Raw genomic sequence first — 20,301 nt, forward strand, 5'->3', positions numbered from 1 at the left:
AGATTGACCAAGTAGAGTCAATATTATTTCAAGAAATTTATGTTCTTTGAGCGTAGACATAAAACAAAGAAGTTGAGGTACGTAGAAAGATGACTGGGTTGTTCATTGCGTGAGTAAGCTTCGGATGAGAGCCGCCTGAGTGGTATCGGCGTTTGCCAACAACTCCGACAGCCTCTCGCTTAAGTCATCCACCTCCCTATGCAAGCTTCTTATGTAGTTGCATGTCTCCTGCAACACTTTTGTTGCCGACTTCTGCATGTAATACAATTCAGCTCATCATTTTCAATAATGAAACAAAATATTTAAAAGACGAATTCAGAATAAATATATATAGCACGATCTCATGCATTTAGCCCTCATTTAAGGCGCATGCAGTCGCTGCATTAAGATACTAAACCTTTTTTTTTTAATTATATAAGAGTAAATATTTGTAATAATATTTAATTGATTAATCCAAATGGAATCTTCAGTTTTATATTTGCATCACAGAGTTCCAAGCTCATCTTCAAAGCGTTGGGGAGGGTGACACACATCTATCAAATTTAAATAAACTGCCGACTTACCAAAGAGTACACCACTTTCACCACTTCTTTTATATATATATATATATATATATATATATATATATATATATAAAATTCTTCGTTAATGTTAGAGCAAAATACTGAAAATGAGGACGGCGCACAAAAAATACATAGTTTGTGTGTCTTAATTAACTCTGATATTATTTCCATGCTTCAAACCATCACCAAAGAAAATATTACCAAAGACGTTAAATTTGCTGAGTTTCTTAGTTAGTAATTACTCCTCATGCATATCTACTATGACGGCAAAGGAAATATCTTCACCACTATGTTGACTGATTAATTTGGTCCCATTTATCTCTGTGAATTGATGCAGATCAATATCGGTTCCAAATACGAAAAAACCAAAAATCGACGCAAACACAAGTACCTTGCCTAAGCGCGAGCGAGGGTTTTGAACCTCGGGAAGAAGCTGTTGCAACTTAGACACGAGTTCGTTAATTTGATCATCCGAGATTCTTGAAGATCCCGTGGAGTGCCTCGATCGTGGCCTCCGGCTAGACATTATATTCTTTTATATATAGAGAGATATATATGCTTCAAAGATAATATGAGAAGATGAGCAAATTAAAGTACTAGGTAGGCTAAGAAATTGTATTAATTGTACACTTAGCTAGGTTTGCTTTCCTTATGTGAAGCCTTAGCTTGGAAGAAGACATGCAATTGCATGAGAGTGTGCAATGCGGTAGCTTGGCTTTATGTAGGGATTTGAAGTGAGGAAGTGGGCAAATTATTTAATCGTCCACGCATCTAGAGATGTGCTAACAATATCATTACTTGTGGTTAGTTCGATCTTCACCCAAAATAAAATCAAGGGGCCAAGTGGGACATCCATCCAAGATTAGTTTATTTTACATGTGGTGTTACATTTTCTAGCTAAATAGCATAGATTTAAGGGAAATAATTTTTTTGGTCGATTAACTTTGTCTATTTTGAGTTTAGATTCATTAAGTTTTTTTATTTTTCAAAATACTGACGTGACATCCGAAAATGTTGAATTGGGCACACATAAATTAGCAATTGAACCAAATTAAGAAAATTAAAAGTGAGTGTACTAAAATCAAAATTTGCAAACTTAATGGACCAAAACTGAAAATTACACGAGTTAGTGGACAAAAATAATCGTTTTGGTAACATCTTGTTAGTGGTCTAAACTTTTAAGTATTATATTCTGATCGAACTTAATTTTTTCGCATAGTCTACACAAATATTTGTTCTTTAATTTGTTTGACAATGTAACGAAGTGAATATGCATGTGTGTCTATATATATATATATATATATATATTAGAAGATTTTAATTTGCTGTCACTAATTGAATTAAAGAAAAGGAAACAAAAGCCACTAATTGGCGATTTCATATTCACAATAAAAAGGAATATTTTTAGCATAAAATATAATATTTTTCATGAATGACCCAAATAATTAAGAGATTCGTCTCACAAAATAAGACCCGTGAGATCGTCTCACAAGAGACCTACTCTTATCTCAAACGCATTTATATTCATTTGGCTTTTGGAAAAAAAAAAAAAAAACACAGTCGTAGAAGAAACTGCTAAGAAATTATTCAAAAATGACTAATAGCGATCCGTCTAATAATTGAAGCAGCATTTATATTATATTACAATTTATTTATCTCCGCAGGGAATCTTTAAATTGGTCAGTCAAAAAAGGCAAAAGGAATACTTCTGAACTCTAAGTTGGCAAATTAACATGGGATGACTCCACATGCGGTACTTTTCTCAAATACATAATAATAATTTAACCAATATTTATTGATATTTTCAGACAAAATTAAAGAGGCAGGATTTAAATTTTTGGACATGATTTTCCATAAACACATGGAGAGATGATGATCGGAAATCGGGTGAAAATATGAATATTGATACCAATTTTTTTTAAAAGACTTGGGGATCTGCTACCATTACACTTCGATTTATACTGGGTAAATCTCATACTAACGAAATATCTTATGAACCAAGTTAGCCATGTAAAGTGATTGATTCCACATGATGTATGCGGATTTTTTTATATATATAAAAAATAGTCATATCGTATTTGAGTACGTATCTATGGTTTTGTCAAAATTGTTAATTACTTGGCAATTATTGATTATGAAACTGACACGAAATCAAAATATGATACAGAAAAATGGAGCAATTATTCAAATTTTGTGGCCAAAAAAAGGACTAGGAATTTGAAAAACCATGAACTTTATTTCACCAAATCAATGCCCAATCTTTTTGTGATCACCGATGATCTTGACAATCTTATTGAGTAGGAAATTGGTGCAACACGTTTCAAGTTCACATTCTAAAACCTATATCAGCTTCAAGAAAAATATATATTAAAAATTTAGTACCATATAATATATAAAAAAATCCCTTTTAATTAAATTAAAAAATAATTAGCATTCGAGATTGGTCAGCGAACATGTCGCGTCACGTGACTTCGAACAGCAAGGATTCCATACGTTTTCACGAGGAACCCTGATTGGTTTCTTTACAATATATAATATTAATAACATTTTATTTTCCTAATCCAAGATTTTTAATTTAGAAATTAATTTTTGGAGTCCAAGAAAGATATCGTGTGATCTTTTTAAGCATGCATGCTGTGTATTACTACTTTAATATTGTGTTGGACAGGAACCGACTACACCGATCTCCCTCATTTTTTAAGTTTTTTTTTCAGAAAATAATTAATATTTTGTTTTTCTTTTCGCTTCTTTAATTTTTTCCCCTCGTAGTATCACCTTCACTTAATAATTCATGAACACGAAAGATATATTCGATGGTAACATAACAAAAAATATCGAGACAACACTACCTTCATTCCTCGATAAATCGAAAAATAAAATTGTTGATATAAAAGTCATGACGGATCGTATCTTTTAAGTCGCACGTTGCTTTCTATTACATAGTTGCAGAGAGGAATTTTACCATCACATTCCTCTTACACAAGGCAAACAAACGTAGAATCTACGTTCCTTGATAAATGAATTTGTACACAATCGAAAATATATACACCAATATATTAATTAATAATTGAAAAATTGAAAGGAAAAAAAAAAAACAGAACCATAGAGTTTTCTTCATTAAAAAAATCTCAGTAAAAATATGAGTTTTTAACCGCCAAAACCGTCCATTCCGACCACATTGTCCTAAACTCTTTCGTAGCCTGCTAGTCGTTGATTATCTTAATAATATTAGTAGGTTATTTGTTTAAGAGTTTGTAACCATTTGTTACCCGATCCCAAGAGCGGCTACGTAGTTTAGTCTTTTTCTTGCATCTTATGTCATATGCTATGTTATATAATTTTACAAATTAATTGTTATTTAATTATGCATAAATAGAAATAATTTTCATCTTACATCTGTATTATATATTAAGTGACAACTTTTTATTAACATAATCAAATCACACCACCAAAATATTATTATTATTATTTTTTTTTAATTAATCATTTGAAAAACATAATTAACTGTCTATGCACCCAACGTGAGCAAAGAAAATTTATATGACGTAGGACGATTAAGCATGGGAATTATCTCGATGTATATGAATTTCAAACGACAGTATTATCAAATACATGTCATGACATTAATACAAAGGAGAAATTCATTGAGAAACTATCAAATAAGCCATTGCAAGTATGTGCATATATGATTTACCAAGTTTTTGTTATTGGAATAAATGAACTTTTTCAGTATTATTTTTCTAATAAAAAAATCTGAACTCTTTATATTCACATGTAATATAAAATACTATCAGTTAATCGCAATTGTTTCGATCCACGTTGACTTTTTCCCCCAATAATATCATAATTAGTTGACCTCCTTATTTAATTTCCATGTATTTTTATATATTATTTTTGTTAGTTGGGTCGAAAACCCAGATCTGTTCCCACCATCCCATGCTTTCGAACCATACAATTGCTGATAATTAATTATCTTCCGATCTTCACCTCACCCAAATTATGATATCCTCCATCAAGATTAATTAAATGCAAGTCAGGATTAAAATTATTTTCCTTGTGCAGGTTGATATTGTAAGCCATATCGAATATTACTGCTAAAATTTTGCAAATTTTCGATTTAAAATATTATGATAATTTATAATCACTTTTAGATCCATTAGGTATTAAACCTATTTGAGGACCAAGATCTAGACTAGCATCCAGTTATTAATAGAATTAGACTGCGGAAATTTACTGTTACATGAAGGGCACTCGCTAGCAGAGCTTTTCAAATAGATCAGACTCATCTCCGCCAAGTGGTAGGTTGAAGTGGATTGCAGACATGTCCTCTTACCCCACGTCACCAAATAAACAGATTGAGTTAACAATTTCTGACCGTTCAAATGACATGTCAACCCGCCAAATGTTGGATTGTAGCAGGTCGCGGGCCGCGCTGGCCGGCCAGTTTTGACGGCTTTAGGGACTAGTCATTTGGGGCCGTTGGATTTAGCCTTGGGGCACATCATCGAATTTCCCATTAGACTGGGAGGTTCCATTCTCCTTAACTAAAGTGAAAACCGGAGTCTTCAGGGAAAATGGAAGTTAAATTATAATTAAGGAATAAAATTTTGGTTAAAAAAAGCACCCTATCCATAACCCAACCAGTTTGGTTATGGGTTCTAGTCTCAATTAGAACAAGAACCACCGATTGTGGAACTGTTCTCCCATCAACCAAAGTGAAAAGACAAAGTAAAGGTGAAAATGGCACATATACACAATGACTTGCTATCAACCACACAAGTTTTTCTCATCGTTAGACCGAACTGAGAGTCTTCTAAAACTCTAAATAACACTGATTACTACGTCTGATCACAGGCTCGACTTTTGCACGTAAATAGATATCCATCGGTGACAAAATCAGCGACCGCAAAATCGGGCTCACAGTGGCTTTCCAAAAAGAGGTATGAGTTGTTTCTCCAACTCCACTAATCTGGAACAATCGGACAATAGATCATGCAAACGAAATTGGAATAAGTGGATCAAATTTTACAGATTCAGAGCAGAAGAAGAATATATTTAATTACTTACATCTCATATTTCCGTGAAGCTTCACTATGTTTTGCTCTATAAATCTCGCTGCCTTTGGGCATGGTACTAGGATTATTGCCTGCAGCAATCGACAAGCCATTAGCACTTCTTCATATGCAAAACCCATGCACAAGATCCAAAAATACTTATCCCCGCTGATTAAAATATAAAGAAGAATTCAAGTAGGAAATATGCTATATGTCTATATGGATGTCCTGATAACATGGATGATATAACCTTTGGAAAGATGAAAGACGTTTGATAGTCAAGATTGTTTGAACTCAAAGTAATGAAACTCAAAACTTATTTGTATAAAGCAAAAAAAAAAAAAAAAAGAAAAAAGGAAGACTTAATCCATTAGTCAAAGTACATGTAGAAACCACTGACATAGGTGTGGCTATTTGTTACGTACACAACCAATTCAACAGTTTGGTCAACGATAGTAATGCATCTCCTATAAATACAAGTTTGACAAACAAATTCAGTTACATTTTTCTACTTTAAGGAATTACCAGTAGAATGAGGAGACTCTGTAGCTTTTACTTGAACAGTCTGATGAACCTTAGTGGGAGGAGGCAACTTAGCGACAATCAATCCCTGATTAAGTTGGAAACAAATGGAGAGTTAACAGTCTATTTCACACAAAAGCTATAAAATGCTTTAAAATAAAAAACTAAATGGCAGCTGTAGATCTTAAACAATAAAGGAAATAAAAGAGGATTAGCGTGAAATTTAGCCAAGAGTCTTATCCCACACCAATCTGATTTCGACGAATGTAAAAAAAATGTCAAACTTCAAAACAACATATGAAAACCCCGTGTCAATCTTATGCATCCTAGTGCCTTCAAAAGAATCAAGCAAAGATCTCTTCAGAGATTCAATATCCAAAAGGCTAATCCAAAGGCTGAGTTGCATTTTCACCAGTCTGTTAATTGAAAGAAGCAATAGGATATTTCACCTAAGGAGAAAGTAAAAAGTGATTCTCACCGCGCACTGTGGAAATTTCAAAGCATTTTGAACGGTTTACAAGTGAACAGCGAAATTACCCTTGTCATTTTTTCGGGGGAAAAATATTTGCCCACGGCCACAGTTATACTATATCACTCTCCAGAACAAGCACTTTTGCTGAGAGATCAATGACAGGACAGGATAATCAAGTATCAAAAATTCAGTTTCAGTTGCTTCTGTTTTTGAGTTTGAGGGTTTCTTTAAGGTGGTATTGTCTTGAAGATGATGGAGGTAAATTTCATCAAATCTTATTTCTTCCCTAAGTTTGTTACTTGGCATGATGATGATCAAGGGTGTGGAGAAAATGCATAAGGTATAAAAAAAAATTGTTGTGGTGCCCTAGATTCCAAATGTGAAAGTGGTGGCAGATAGGAGAACGACGTGTGGTGGGCTGCAGCCACAAACTGGTAGAGGAGTGAGAACAAGGTGGCATCAGAATTTCCGTGCAGAAACTTTGGAGTGGCTCGATCGATATGTGGTACCGAGGCAGAGCTGCTATTATGGCTAGGGCGCTTTTGCGACGTGTAATGGCATTACTGAGACTAAGACGGCACATGTTATGATGATGTATCTCCAGGGAAGCAAGGGTACTGGATGTTGTAGTTGGTACGGTGACTACTACGGCAGTGGAGGAAGATGGACACGCAACTATCTATGCCATTCAGAGCAGTGAAGAACTCTGAATTTCAATTTTTTCGGCCGCCACCTTAGTATCTTAAAGCCTTTTCCCCTCACTTTCTTATTGTCAATTATGTAGAGCAAGATGGAATTAGAAAAACACAAGAAGCACTGAAGCAACAAGCACGAAGAAATCCAATTTCAGCAATGATAAGGTAATCATTTAAGCAAACAAGTAGAGAGCACAGCAACCAGGGGAAAAAAACCTAGCCCGACTACATTATAGTCCGCTACAAGCATTGTCATCTCAGAAGAACAAGAAAAATTACCTGTTTTTCCTTACGTTTCAGAATCTTAACATGGCACTTCTTTATATAATGCATCAAATGGTAGCGCGAATGCCTTGCATACAGGTGATCTCTGATTTCGGGGTTAGCATTCAGCCAATTTGATACGTCTGCTGATTTAATTACCTCATCGGTGTCCAGTGATTCTAGCCAAGAATAGACTGGCATCCACTGATCGGTACGCTGAAATCTATGATCGTAAAATTTCTCCTGTTCAAGAACAAATTCAGAGTTTTAACAAAAAAAATTACTTAATTTCAAATTACAGATGAAAAAGGAAATTGATTATACTCAACGGGAATTACCATAGGCGGTTGTTCGGAAGTGGGGCGATTCAGTGGGTGAAGCTGTAAATTTGCTGCGGGGATAGTTGGCGGCTGCAGAAGAGTTTTGAAGATTTGCAACCTGGTCCCTACCATTTTACTTATATATATATTTGTGGTACGTGTATTTTTTTTTTCTTTTTGGGTTCTTGAATTTTGATCATGATTTACTAGTTTCAATTAATTTTAGGCTCTGTTGGGTCGTAAACGAGTCCAAGTAGCTGATGGAGAGAATCTTTGTGGACTTGGGCTTTTATACTTAATTTGAGGCTCATTACCTATCACATTTGAAATCTATATATTTCGATTAAATTTTACTTGTTTACATTGAAACAATATATCAAATATTAAATTCATACATTATTTATTTACACATTAATAAAACAAAGTCTCCTGAATTTCAAGTAACATATTGATTGAATTTTAAATATAATTTAACTAATATAAAATACTATATAAATATTTGAGAAGTGAATTTGAAATTTATAATATCACTTATCTAAATAACAAAAATATGTTTAAAATCCATAGATTTGAAAGTCATTAATCCAAACATAAGTTTACAAAATTTCAAGTAACTGCTCGAGCGATCTACAAACGCAATGGGCAAAGATAATCAAGAATGGGTTTTTTCCCTCATGGGCATACAAATATACCAACATTGTTGGAAGAGAATAATTTGATCCAGACGAATTTAATTATGATATTGAATATATTAATAAAAAAATGAATTTCAAAACACTTTCTTTACATATTGATGGAAAAAAAGTTAACCATCATCTCCACGTAAGGAGCAGTCTCCTAGGATTAAGATAATAATACCTAATTCATATGAAATACAAGAGAGATGACAAAATTAAAAAATCGAACCTGATATAAACTCTCAATGCACGGAGTTGAGGCAATACAAGTGATAACATTGATCTTCTTACAAGAAAGCTCACTTCAATGTATTCGTCACAATATTTGGTAGATGCTAGCTACATAGACAGTGTTCACATCCACTTAATATATGACACGCGTGTTGAATGATAAATCATAGTTATTCATCCATACATCATGATTGAATGAGTGATCATGATTTATCTACTTAATACACGTATCAGTATGCTGGATAGATAATGACATTATCCATAAAGATAATATAAACAAAACCATATTCATGATACATTTTCTATAGAGTTTTTATTGTCTGTTTTTCTTTAATTATCACGAAAACATTTTTTTGGTAAAATAAAATTGTAAACACCATAATGAAGTAAATTAAACATGATAAATTAGGGTTTCTAAAGCCGTAGTATTGAAATTATTTTGAAATAAATGAAATAAAATGAGTGGATTGTATATTACTCATTTGACATAGGAAAAAATAGTCAGTGAAATATAATTATTGTTTTTTTTTAAAAAAGAAAAAATAAGACTGTTCTTTTTTTTTTTTTTGCCTTTTTCTTTTTCTTTCAAAAGTCGTGATTCTCCTTTTTCTTTATTATACATTACAAGTGCTCGCTGCTTTCATAGCATATGACAGCCACCTGTCTCTCTCTGCTCTTGTCCGCACTCTCTTTGAGCTTTACTCTTTTACCTTCGAACAGAACAATTCAGCTATATTGAACAAACCCCTCTCGATTTCTCGATTTCTTGCAACATTCTGAGCACACTCCACCAGATCAAAGAAAAAACCAAAAGAATCGATCTTTTTCTACTCGCATATGGGGGGATCTGGAGCCGGAACCTTCCTGAAAGTACTGGCCAGCAATTTCGACGTTCTTGCTGGGTAATTACACAGTAAATCTTGGTTTTATCTCTATCATAGTTTGAGTCTTATGCTTTTCATGGGTTATTGATTTAATGTGGTGGGTTTTACTTTTGTTTTAGAATTAATGTTGTTTGTGGGTTTACATTGATTGATTCCTGATATGTTATGATTTTGCTAATGTTGAGTTAGAAAAAGTGGTGTACAGGACTTAAGAAAGGAGATGGATTTAATTTGATGACAAACTTGTGTCTTTTGAAAATTTTCTATTAAATGTAGCAAAAAGATTTTACATAGAGTTGGATGAATCCGCTGATTTCTCCCGTAAAAAAAAATTTGGTGTCTTCTAATAATTGTATTATGCGTTGAGGTTTTTCTTGTTAATGTTTGTTTGTTTACGTTGCAGGCCCGTCGTTAGTCTGGTTTATCCTCTGTAAGTTAGATTATTTGAATGTTACTGACCTTTTGTTCTAAATGTGATGTTTTCAAAAAGATATTTGGTTTCTTTTGGGTTGTTGATTTTTGTTTATTCAGTTGAGACTGTTTTGGGTTAATGGATATGGACTTTTGAGTTTGTGAGCAGATATGCATCAATTAGGGCAATTGAGACTAAATCGCCTGTTGATGATCAGCAATGGCTTACTTATTGGGTGCTTTACTCCATGATTACACTTTTTGAGCTTACTTTTGCAAAGCTTATTGAATGGTAAGCCTTTTTTTTTTGAACCAGTGGATTTTGTTGCAATTTTGAGTTTGAATACGATTTCTTCATTGGAAATTCCTTGCTTTTTTTTTTGGAAGTTTATCAGAACTTCAAACATGTCTCAAATAATTTGTGTTTTGAGTGTAAGCTCAATGAGAATATTCACATGGAAGTGAGAGATGAGATGTAGGCGACAATTGAAAAATTAATCATATACCTTTTTTCGTTTCTAAATGTCTTAGTATTGTTTGATGATTTTATTGATCATATGGAAAAATCATCGATTCACTTTTTCCGTATGCTTAATGTTAGCATTTTGTTAATTTGGGATTTGGGATGTTCTCCCATACTTGGTAGGCTTTGGGTGGATTTTGTTTTATCACACTCATTTGTTAAACATTTTATAGACAATATATGGAAACATGTGCTATGAAAATACCCACTACAGTGTTTCGGTTAAAAACAAGTATGTTTTGTATGAGTTTAACTAAAAGCTTTTTATCTACGTGGGGTTTGGAAGCAAATACGGATAAGGTAGGAGGATCTAATGTTGTGTTTGGATTGGTGGATTTGAGCTTCATGAATTTAAAGTCCATTATTCAAATTCATCATGTGTGTTTGGCCATTAAATAGTTGGGAATTTGATCTATCTTTAAAGGCATTTAAAATTCTTATAACAAGCATTTAAAATCCACTAATTCAAACTTGTCAAATTCTAATCAATCCAACTAAACATCGCCTGAAAGAATTTTGTAATAAATTTTTTTTTTTTCATTTTTTAGCCTTTACTTTTACTGAATAGTGTCTGTATGGCTGATGAATGACACCAATTATCACCATTATATTCACAGCCTCCGTCATTATGTGTACGAGTAATCTGGAGGGATTTGTTGCTATATTTATCATCTTTAAAGCTCTGATAGCTCTTTAACCATCTTATTGTACAGTCGGAATGCCATTTTTGAATTGTAGCTTTGCTTTTCTAGGCATGATTGGGTTTGAGTCACATGAATGCTTGAATGTGAATGTGAAGAAAATTTGGACTTCTATTTTTTTTCCCCAGGAAAGATGTGATAGCTCTGAATGGTTCCATGTCATCTAACATCAAGTGTCTTGCAAAACATTTCCTATGATATTTGTTCGTCATACGAAGCATTACATTCTTTGTTTACTGTTGCCAGTTATGCAAAATATGCAACTCTGTCTCGAATTTTGTTGTGCCCCAGGATACCTTTGTGGCATTATATGAAGCTGATATTCACCTGCTGGTTAGTTATACCATACTTCAGTGGAGCCGCATATGTCTACGAGCATTTTGTTAGACCTTACTTGGTTACCCGGCAAAAGAGTGTTAACATATGGTATGTTCCACGAAAGAAGGATGTGTTCAGCAAGCCAGATGACATTCTCACCGCCGGCAGAAAAATATATCCAGGAAAATGGTCCCGAGGCATTTGAAAAGATGATCCATCGGGTACATTTGAAAATTTCCTCGAGTACTTCCTTTTTTTTTTCTTTTCATGAGTCGTCTGATTTATATTTATTTTATACAGGCTAATAGAGAAACTGTGCCTAAGACTAGCAATTACACTTTCTACGATGATAACTACAGGTACGATCAGGATGACAGGTACTGATCGCGGTTGAGTTTTCGTGTTTTACTTGTCTTGTACATGGTTTCCTAGTAACGAAACATGGCCTGGTAGCATCGACCATGTCGACAGCGTGTTTTCTCGACACTCGTTTTCTTTTGTTGGGGTAGGCTGGAAGATCTCTTTTCCTGGTATCCTTATGTTTGATAATCTAATGTATGTGCATATGTTCTATCGAAATCTGGTTTGTCGTTGCCATAATTACATTGTATACGTGCTTTCATGTTCTTTGTGCAAAAGTGGTACCGGCGATTGAGCTTTTGGGTATCTTCAAGAAGTTGTCAAAGGCTTTTTATCGTATATTTTCAAGTATTTTATGTTATAAACCATATAATCATATAATAATCAGCCCAAATTCTATTTTAAATGCTAAAGTGACATTATATTACATTTTAACTCAAAATTCAAACAGATTATCGAGTTAAAATAAAATTGCAGGCCTAAATAAAAAATTCTCAAAATCCAACCATTTATTATTTTGGTCCGAAAATTCAATGTTGCATTAACCAAAAATTAAGAAATACATGCCATTAATCACGAGGAAGATAAACCAATATCTGGTCAAAATTCGGTTTTTCGATTTGATTAAAAAAAAATTTGTTTCCGAAATTCCCTTATTTTCCTTCTTCTTTTACCCAAAGGCGATCAAAGCTAGGTAGTTGTTCCTAAAAATCAAAATGTGACGTAATATATTGTAGTATGCAGCCTATTATTTTATTTAAATTTCCAAAATAAAAGACAACTTTTAGTACAATAATTGGACGTAGCTGGAGAGACGTCAATATCAGCGGTGGGCCTTTTACATTAATCATGAAACCCCATATCCAAAATCATTAGCGTCATGAAAAATTAAAGCCCGAGTTTAGTAATTTTTGTTTATGTCTAAGTACTTAGGGGGAAGCTTTGCTCCCAAATATGGCGCAAATTGCATAATTTTTTCGCATGCATAATAACAGCAATTACCGACTAAATCCCACGTTAACGTAATGTTTGTTTAATAAATTACACGATTAAATATAGATAAAAGAAATAGTTGTTATAAGAACACATTCGTTCTTGTTTGGATATCTCTACGGGCTGGTGGATGAATCTTTCTTCAAATTTAAAACTTTAATGCTATGTTAAGAAAAGAAATTTGTCCATTTTTCGGGGTAGGAGCGGAAACACAAAAAACTCTTGAAATTAAGCTTAGGGGATTTCATTTATTAGGACCAATTTGCATGTTGTGCTAATTGGTTCCAATCCATGTGCATTTTCTTGCTACCTAATGACAAATTCAATGTGAATATCATAATGGTAAGACATCAATGTTCCACACTTTCACTCATCAACCAATATGTTTGCACAACCACGACTAAGGTTGGTTATAAATACATTTGTGTCTTTTTATGTTTGATGTTGCACTAAAAGTTTACACATTTAATATTATTATTTCACTTTTTTAACCATTATTATATCACTTTTCAATGTGCAACAAACACATCTTCTAAATTTGATTATTATTTTGCTTCTCAAATCATTGTGTTAAAATAAAATAAAAAAGTTTAGTATTTGTGTTTTTCAAGGAAAGGAGATGGTCTTTTTTCCTTCAAACTGGAGAATATAAACAGCAGAAAGGACAAGGATCGGATAAAAGGTGATTGTTACTACATTAAAAACTAAGTTTCTTAATGCGTAGCAACATGTTACGTCCTGGGGTTGCCTTCATCCAACTTACAAAACCCTAATTCCTTTGTTAATTAAACGAATATGTTTTTGTATCAACGACGACCCGATGATCACAGAAGGCTTTGCTAATGACTGTCATCAAATAGAATATGAAAATTAAAACCCTGCGAAGTTAGCAGTTGTTACTGAAGCGTGATCAAGGAAGGTAACCTCACAAGTTGGCAAAACTATTGAAGATTCTATACTTCTTCTTTTTTAATTGTTTTTGAAACAAATTCTACACATTTTTTTTGGAAAACTGTCAGCCCATTTAAGAATGGGCCCATATAATTTTTAACGGTCCAGATTGAATACATCCGTGGGCCAGACCAAACCCACCGCCGATCCTTATGGCGCCAGGCAATGCCTACTTGATATTATATTAAAGAGATCGATCCATCTGTTGCTCCTCATTGATGAATTGTGCTCAATGGTGAAGCCAATCTCCACCATGTGGGCCTCACCACCTGAGAACACCTGCATATATTCAGATATGGGCCAGCACTAAGCCCAATTTCACGGCCCACCCCCTCCAAGTACACTTGAAAATCAATCTTGATCATATATATATATATATATATATATATATATATATTATATCTTATGACGTACGAACATGTAGCCACTATCATTTGATGTGCACTGAACAAGTTTTCGAATTATCGCAGTATCCTGCAAATCACGCTAGATGATATCAATATTTTCATTGCATAGAGACTATCATATTAACAAGTTTCCTATGTTTCTTAACGTACGTTATATATGTGGTTTTATTTATTTCCCCAACTAGCAAAATATAAGGGTGGTCCACGTATATTTTAACATAACAAGTTACGTGGTTCACAAAGTGAAACACAATATATGTTGAAATCTTTGGTACTTCAAAGCCGTTGAATCATCTTTTGTTTTTTATTTAAAAAATATATTATAAAATTATGATCAAATTCATGCCACCAGCATGTGTTTACATATAGTATATAAACATAAGAAAGGCAAATCGATATATATACACATATAGGGAGGAAAAAAACATTATGTCTAGGATTTAAGTTCGATCACGATCCTTCGATAACTAAATATTTTTCATGGATTGTCATGAAAAGACATGTATAACTATTATATTTGAAATGAAAATATGTAATCCCTCTTGTGAAATAGTCAAGAGATTGAAATTCCTTACGGTTTTCGAAAGACAAATTTGAAAAAACAAAACCTTTACGAAAATAGAAGGTGAAAATTCATTTAGAAGGGAAGAAATGATCGTTTTGCAAGTATCGAAATTATATTATGCTAAAAGATTATGAAAAATATGATCAAGAATAGTTATAAAAGATTATAAAAAGATTTCTCTCAAAACAATAATGACAATCAATATCATGTGACAATATAAATTTAAAAGTACTGAAAATACTTATCACAAAAACAAACATCCAAAATCCCATTAATGTTAAAAAAACAAAAAACCCTAAATTCTTCATACTAATCACACAAAAATTAGGACCTCATCAAGAATAGGGAGAAAATATAAAATGAAAACAAGAAAAAGTGGAATTTAAAACTACTTAATCAAGCCTCACGTGTGTGATTTGCACAACCAATTGAACAACACCGAGTTGGCGGCAGATTTGTAATCATTCAAGAATGGTGGCTCGTTCCGTCATGCCGACCATTGCCGCCGCCGTGAGATCCAGTTGATGGAGATTCTGACACCCCTGATCCCCCACTACTTCGATAAGGATTTAGCCCAGCGAGAAGGCCACCTAATTGACTATCACCCAAGCTAATACCACCACCACCACCACCACCTCCGTTACCTCCGCCCCCACCTAACTGCTGAGTAGGCATCAGCGCCACCGGCGTCGTAAAATTCATGAAATGTAGCCCACTAGACATAGTTCCTCTGTACAAATCAGCCGCGACGGCAGCGCTGTTATTGAGGTTAACCGGGGGAAACGTCCAAATTGGATCGCCGCTCATCCAAAAATTCGTCGGTATGGAAGAGTGGTTCGCTGGAATCGTCCCTGTACTTGACTGCAGCAAATGGCTTCCAATCTGGTGGTGTTGCGGATGCTGCAATAATTCATGCTCCGCCCTGCGCTTTCGCGCTCCTAAACCTTCCTCCGTTGTCTCCGCCGCTAAATCTAGGGAATTACTCTCACGCATTTCTTGCTTCGTCTGCATCAAGCTAGGGTTTAAGTTCCCCACCTGAAAATTCAGCAGAGTGGTGGAAGAACTCTCCGGTGACAATCCAATGCCTGGATATATCCCACGGCGTTGCTGAAGATTGTAATTTTGATTAAAATATGCAGATCTCAATTGAGTAGGCACAGACATGCTTGAACCCGAGCTACGTAGAGAGATATTAAGTGAAGTAAAGTTCGCGGGAATCGTGCCGGTCCCCGTTGCGGCGATGACCGCCGGTTCCGCCTGTTGTAGCAGCCACTCAATGGTTTCGCCGTCGGACTTGTGGCCCAGCTCTCGTGTGAGTTGGAAAACCCTAGCAGCACATAGAGCCGGCATGCGGATGCGCCTCCCACGGCCGTCGACCTTTGTGTGGCGATCTTTGGTTGACGTCCGTTTGGGTGGTGGCTTCTTGGACGGCTCCGCTGAGGCGATTTGAAGGCTGGAGGATGGTGTTGTTGATCGTGGGGTGGTGGAACTAGGGTTTGATATGACATCAGTGGAGATGGCGAGGGAAGGGTAGGCGGAGCTGGTTGAGCATCCGGCGGCGGGGTCGTCTTCTTTCTTTTCAAGTAACTGAAAGGGGAAGTTGTGGCGGCTGTGGTACTGGTGAAGGTGGAGATGATCATCGCCTCCCTCCATGATCGCATTAGAGATATACTCCAAGAAAATCAAACACCAATGCTTCAAAAATTTAATCTTTATCCCCTTTAATTTCTTTGTTAACAGCAAGATTGCTAGCTCCTCCTATATTATATATATGGAAATATACCCTTAATTCAATTCATACAAGTATATATTTTTCCTGGGGAAAGAAATCAGATTATATCAAGCCCTCTAGCTCTGTAAAAATCTCTTTTTGGAATTTCTATCACAATCTATGTGTTTTTGGTTCAATAGAGAGAGGGAGACAGAGAGGATAAGGCAGGAGGAGGAGAAGCTTTAAGCAACAAAGATAATGAGTGGGAATTATATGGGGTGAGCTTTAAAAATCTAAATCAGAATTATATATTGTATATAAAATAAAATATAAGAAAACAAGTGCTTTAATTTTGTTGGGTTCTATCTGTGCCAGTGAGTCAATTTTTAATTTTTATTTTTTTAATTTTTTGATTTCTAAAAAATAAATATTATAATATATTTCTTAAGATATAATTTTGTCGTTGTACAATATAATAAAAGGTTTTGCAATTGATTGGATTCTCTCTCTTTTGGTTTTCTTTTTGACAAAAATCCCTTTGTTGAAATGCACTAAAAAGAAAACTTGTGATGATTCTTCAAGTTAAATTATTAATTTTATTTAAGGGAATTAATTATATATGTGGGATGATTGTTTTTTCTTTCTTCTTCCTCTTCTTTTAATCGTGGTTGGACAGAGGCCTTTGGTTCAGACTCCACGTGAGGTTCTCTTTTTATCATTCAATCCATAAAGACAATGGTGTCCGACGGGGGACCCTTCCTTAAGTCAAATTAAAGGAGTGACGCTCAAACAATTACATAGAGTAATATAACGTACAGATAAAGAATACACTACTACTCCTTTTGACACAAATATTTAGTACCTTTTGTTGCAATATCATTTGGGTTTTTAGTTAATAATTGTTATATGTCTGAAAGTAATAAATCAGATTTAAGTTTTTGATAGTAAAAGGATACATTTTTATTTATAAATTTTGAAACATGGTTGTATAGTGACATCAAATAGATCGCATGTTGAAATCCTAGTGCCAAATTTTATACAAGGTAAAATGATAAACATGATTGAGTATAGCAACCTCCTAGTCTTACATGTATAGTGAAATATTGGGTTTTTTTTGTATGATTAGGTCTTTTGTGAGACGGTCTCACGAATTTTTACATGTGAGACGGGTCAACCCTACCGATATTTATAATAAAAAGTAATACTCTTAGCATAAAAATTAATACTTTTTCATGGATGACCCAAATAAGATATCTGTCTCACAAAATACGACCTGTGAGACCGTCTCATACAAGTTTTTGCTTTTTGTATTAATCTTATGTGGATTTTGTTATTTGAGTAGGTTTCTTGTGAGAAAGTCTCACGAATCTTTATCTGTGAGACAAATCAACTCTATCGATATTCACCGTAAAAAAATAATACTCTTAGCATAAAAAGTAATACTTTTTCATGGATGATCCAAATAAGATATCCGTCTCACAAAATACGACACGTGAGACCGTCTCACACAAGTTTTTGCCTTGTTATTTACAGTCCACTTATGCATAAATTTTTATACATTAAGTGTAGTGTAGATAATACAAAACAGAATACAAATAATATTATTACTTAAATTCTTTGCAATTGGTATATTTGACGCTTATTTCTCTTATAGAATGTAAAAATTATAACATATAAAAGATACAAGTGTCAAATATATTAAGTATGAAGGTGAATACAGACATGATATTATATATTGAACATGTACATATATAAGCCACTCAATTCTTAATATTAGTGGATTAATTATTATGTATTGCAACTTAAAATCGCATTTTATTAAGAAGGTAATATGATTGATTCTCTAGTAATTATTAATAGAATTGATTGTATAAAGTTGCATAGTGCTTGCGTGATATGATTATGGCTTATAATACAAAACCATGTTAATTATTATTATATTTTTTTTTACAGAAATTGATTTTTTTCTCCTAAAAGAAAATTAAAAAACCTAGGATATCATTTAGGTTGATCAAATTTTTTTATTTTTTTAAAAATAAAGTTGTTAATAAGGGGGTGGTGTGAGAATTGGGACCCTCCTCCATTCACATAATGATTTCCTTTCGCCTTTGCCTTTACTATTGCACCTTACGGGATTTCTGTTGGAATTTGCTCCTTTGCTTTTCGGCCATTTGTTTAGCCTTAAATCATTTATTATTTTGGACATTTAATCAATAATTAAACATTCTTTTAGCTGCCTTCACCTTCTTAATCATGGCTCACAAATAACCATTATTCCATTTACAAATAGAGCCATTAATATTTAAATTATATGAATTTCATTCGAAATAATATTTCATGTTCCTCCCATACATATGTATATTCCAAGAATGCATCAAAATAAACATAAAATATATTTAAGATGAATTATTATAGTTAACGATGGTGGAGTATTTGGTTGGATCAACCAACCTATTTAATTTAAATCAATTAATTGGACACGTCTTTTGGTGAGATTTAGGATAAGAAATGGTATGGCTGCTAGACTGGCATGCATCTACCTCTTCGAATTAATGTATATATCTATATATGTGTATATATATATATATATATCTGTGTGTGTGTATGTGTATATATATATATACAAGTAAAGCGATAAAACGAATATACTTTGATATGTTTTCCCTTTCAGTCCTATTTCTTCGGAGTGACGTTTTTTATTGAAAAATACTGACTTTGTATAATGTCACGTCAGTAACCACTTAAACAAGTAAAAATATATTCGGAAATTAGTAACCACTAAAATAATCAAGTATTATATTTTGTTCGATCTTGCTTAAATTTCCTTTAATTGTCCCATTTATTTTTTGTTTAATTAATTCGTTTGATGCTACCATGCTAATTGTTTCAATTAATCGTTCCGAAATTACGAGCTTTAATTAGCCACCCAATATTTGTGCTAATTACTAAATTAAAAACTCACTATTTGTTCATTAAACTTAATACACGTGACAATTAATTGTTAATATAACATAATATTTTTTGATATTAATTTCTACGAATTTAACATTAGAGTTGGTCAAGCGACGCAGGGATTCGATTAATATGTCTGAAATTAAAAGTTTGGGGGTTAATATTGTTTATTTTATAAAAAACTAACTCACTTATTATTTATTTTAATGTTAATTTTCAACCTTAGTTAGCAGCATCCGCGGATTGTCTTAATATTTAACATATGCTTCAAGAAAACTGGCATACGTACGTACGCGTTGTGGGGCCCTTAGCTCCTAATCGTTATTACAACACAATCTGATTAGGGTTAATTAATTACAGCGGAAAACGAGTTTAACTTTTCTTTACAATGAGCCCAAAATATTTTTTCTATAATTTGAATACTAAAAATAGTATTTTATCTCATATCATAAAACTCGCCCACACATAATCAAAATCAATCATATACAAACACCTCAAATCCTCGGGACATGCCCCGGTATATAGATACATATATATATATATATATACTGGGAACAAAACATAAAACCTCAGCCCAAACTGTGACTCCCTCCAGAAGTACCCTCTCCGGCCTCCTGATATCCTGGAGTATCTGCCAATGTCCACACACAAAGACAACAACAGCCCCCCCTTGAGGGTGAGCAAAGCTCCGTATGGAACAACCATCATATATACCACAAGTATCTAA

General features: G+C 33.7%; 4 protein-coding genes across 4 annotated transcripts; 1 reads left to right on the top strand and 3 right to left on the bottom strand.

The window, feature by feature from the left end:
* Nucleotides 1-1,274, bottom strand: LOC142554451 (transcription factor PRE3-like). Its single transcript, XM_075665116.1, has 2 exons — nt 955-1,274; nt 1-252 (listed from the first exon to the last, which is right to left on the bottom strand). The coding sequence occupies exons 1-2, from the start codon at nt 1,087-1,089 to the stop codon at nt 103-105; spliced, it is 285 nt and encodes a 94-aa protein (XP_075521231.1). The 5' UTR covers nt 1,090-1,274; the 3' UTR covers nt 1-102.
* Nucleotides 1,275-5,132: 3,858 nt separating this feature from the next.
* LOC142554453 (uncharacterized) lies at nt 5,133-8,024 on the bottom strand. Its single transcript, XM_075665117.1, has 5 exons — nt 7,909-8,024; nt 7,586-7,813; nt 6,143-6,227; nt 5,631-5,709; nt 5,133-5,532 (listed from the first exon to the last, which is right to left on the bottom strand). Exons 1-5 carry the CDS (start codon nt 8,020-8,022, stop codon nt 5,481-5,483), a joined length of 558 nt encoding a protein of 185 aa, XP_075521232.1. The 5' UTR covers nt 8,023-8,024; the 3' UTR covers nt 5,133-5,480.
* A 1,407-nt stretch (nt 8,025-9,431) lies between these two features.
* LOC142553251 (HVA22-like protein a) lies at nt 9,432-12,262 on the top strand. The gene is given in 6 exon segments (XM_075663372.1): nt 9,432-9,700; nt 10,086-10,112; nt 10,263-10,385; nt 11,609-11,798; nt 11,800-11,856; nt 11,936-12,262. Coding segments are annotated over 6 exon segments (546 nt in total). The 5' UTR covers nt 9,432-9,635; the 3' UTR covers nt 12,020-12,262.
* A 1,730-nt stretch (nt 12,263-13,992) lies between these two features.
* LOC142553252 (transcription factor TCP15-like) lies at nt 13,993-16,896 on the bottom strand. The gene is made up of 3 exons (XM_075663374.1): nt 15,319-16,896; nt 14,358-14,413; nt 13,993-14,208 (listed from the first exon to the last, which is right to left on the bottom strand). The coding sequence occupies exon 1, from the start codon at nt 16,562-16,564 to the stop codon at nt 15,377-15,379; it is 1,188 nt and encodes a 395-aa protein (XP_075519489.1). The 5' UTR covers nt 16,565-16,896; the 3' UTR covers nt 13,993-14,208; nt 14,358-14,413; nt 15,319-15,376.
* Nucleotides 16,897-20,301: the final 3,405 nt, after the last annotated feature.

The sequence above is a fragment of the Primulina tabacum genome, chromosome 8 (assembly GCF_025594145.1).
Source record: "Primulina tabacum isolate GXHZ01 chromosome 8, ASM2559414v2, whole genome shotgun sequence".
NCBI classification, from domain to species: Eukaryota; Viridiplantae; Streptophyta; class Magnoliopsida; order Lamiales; family Gesneriaceae; genus Primulina; species Primulina tabacum.

What these genes read in the sequence shown, in the direction of transcription:
- LOC142554451 (XM_075665116.1), bottom strand. Translation starts at nt 1,089, where the DNA reads ATGTCTAGCCGGAGGCCACGATCGAGGCACTCCACGGGATCTTCAAGA. An exon ending in CTCGCTCGCGCTTAGGCAAG is followed by an intron (nt 253 to 954) that starts GTACTTGTGTTT and finishes TATTACATGCAG; the next exon opens with AAGTCGGCAACAAAAGTGTT.
- LOC142554453 (XM_075665117.1), bottom strand. Translation starts at nt 8,022, where the DNA reads ATGGTAGGGACCAGGTTGCAAATCTTCAAAACTCTTCTGCAGCCGCCA. An exon ending in CTTCCGAACAACCGCCTATG is followed by an intron (nt 7,814 to 7,908) that starts GTAATTCCCGTT and finishes GTTCTTGAACAG; the next exon opens with GAGAAATTTTACGATCATAG. An exon ending in AGAGTCTCCTCATTCTACTG is followed by an intron (nt 5,710 to 6,142) that starts GTAATTCCTTAA and finishes CGATTGCTGCAG; the next exon opens with GCAATAATCCTAGTACCATG.
- LOC142553252 (XM_075663374.1), bottom strand. Translation starts at nt 16,564, where the DNA reads ATGGAGGGAGGCGATGATCATCTCCACCTTCACCAGTACCACAGCCGC.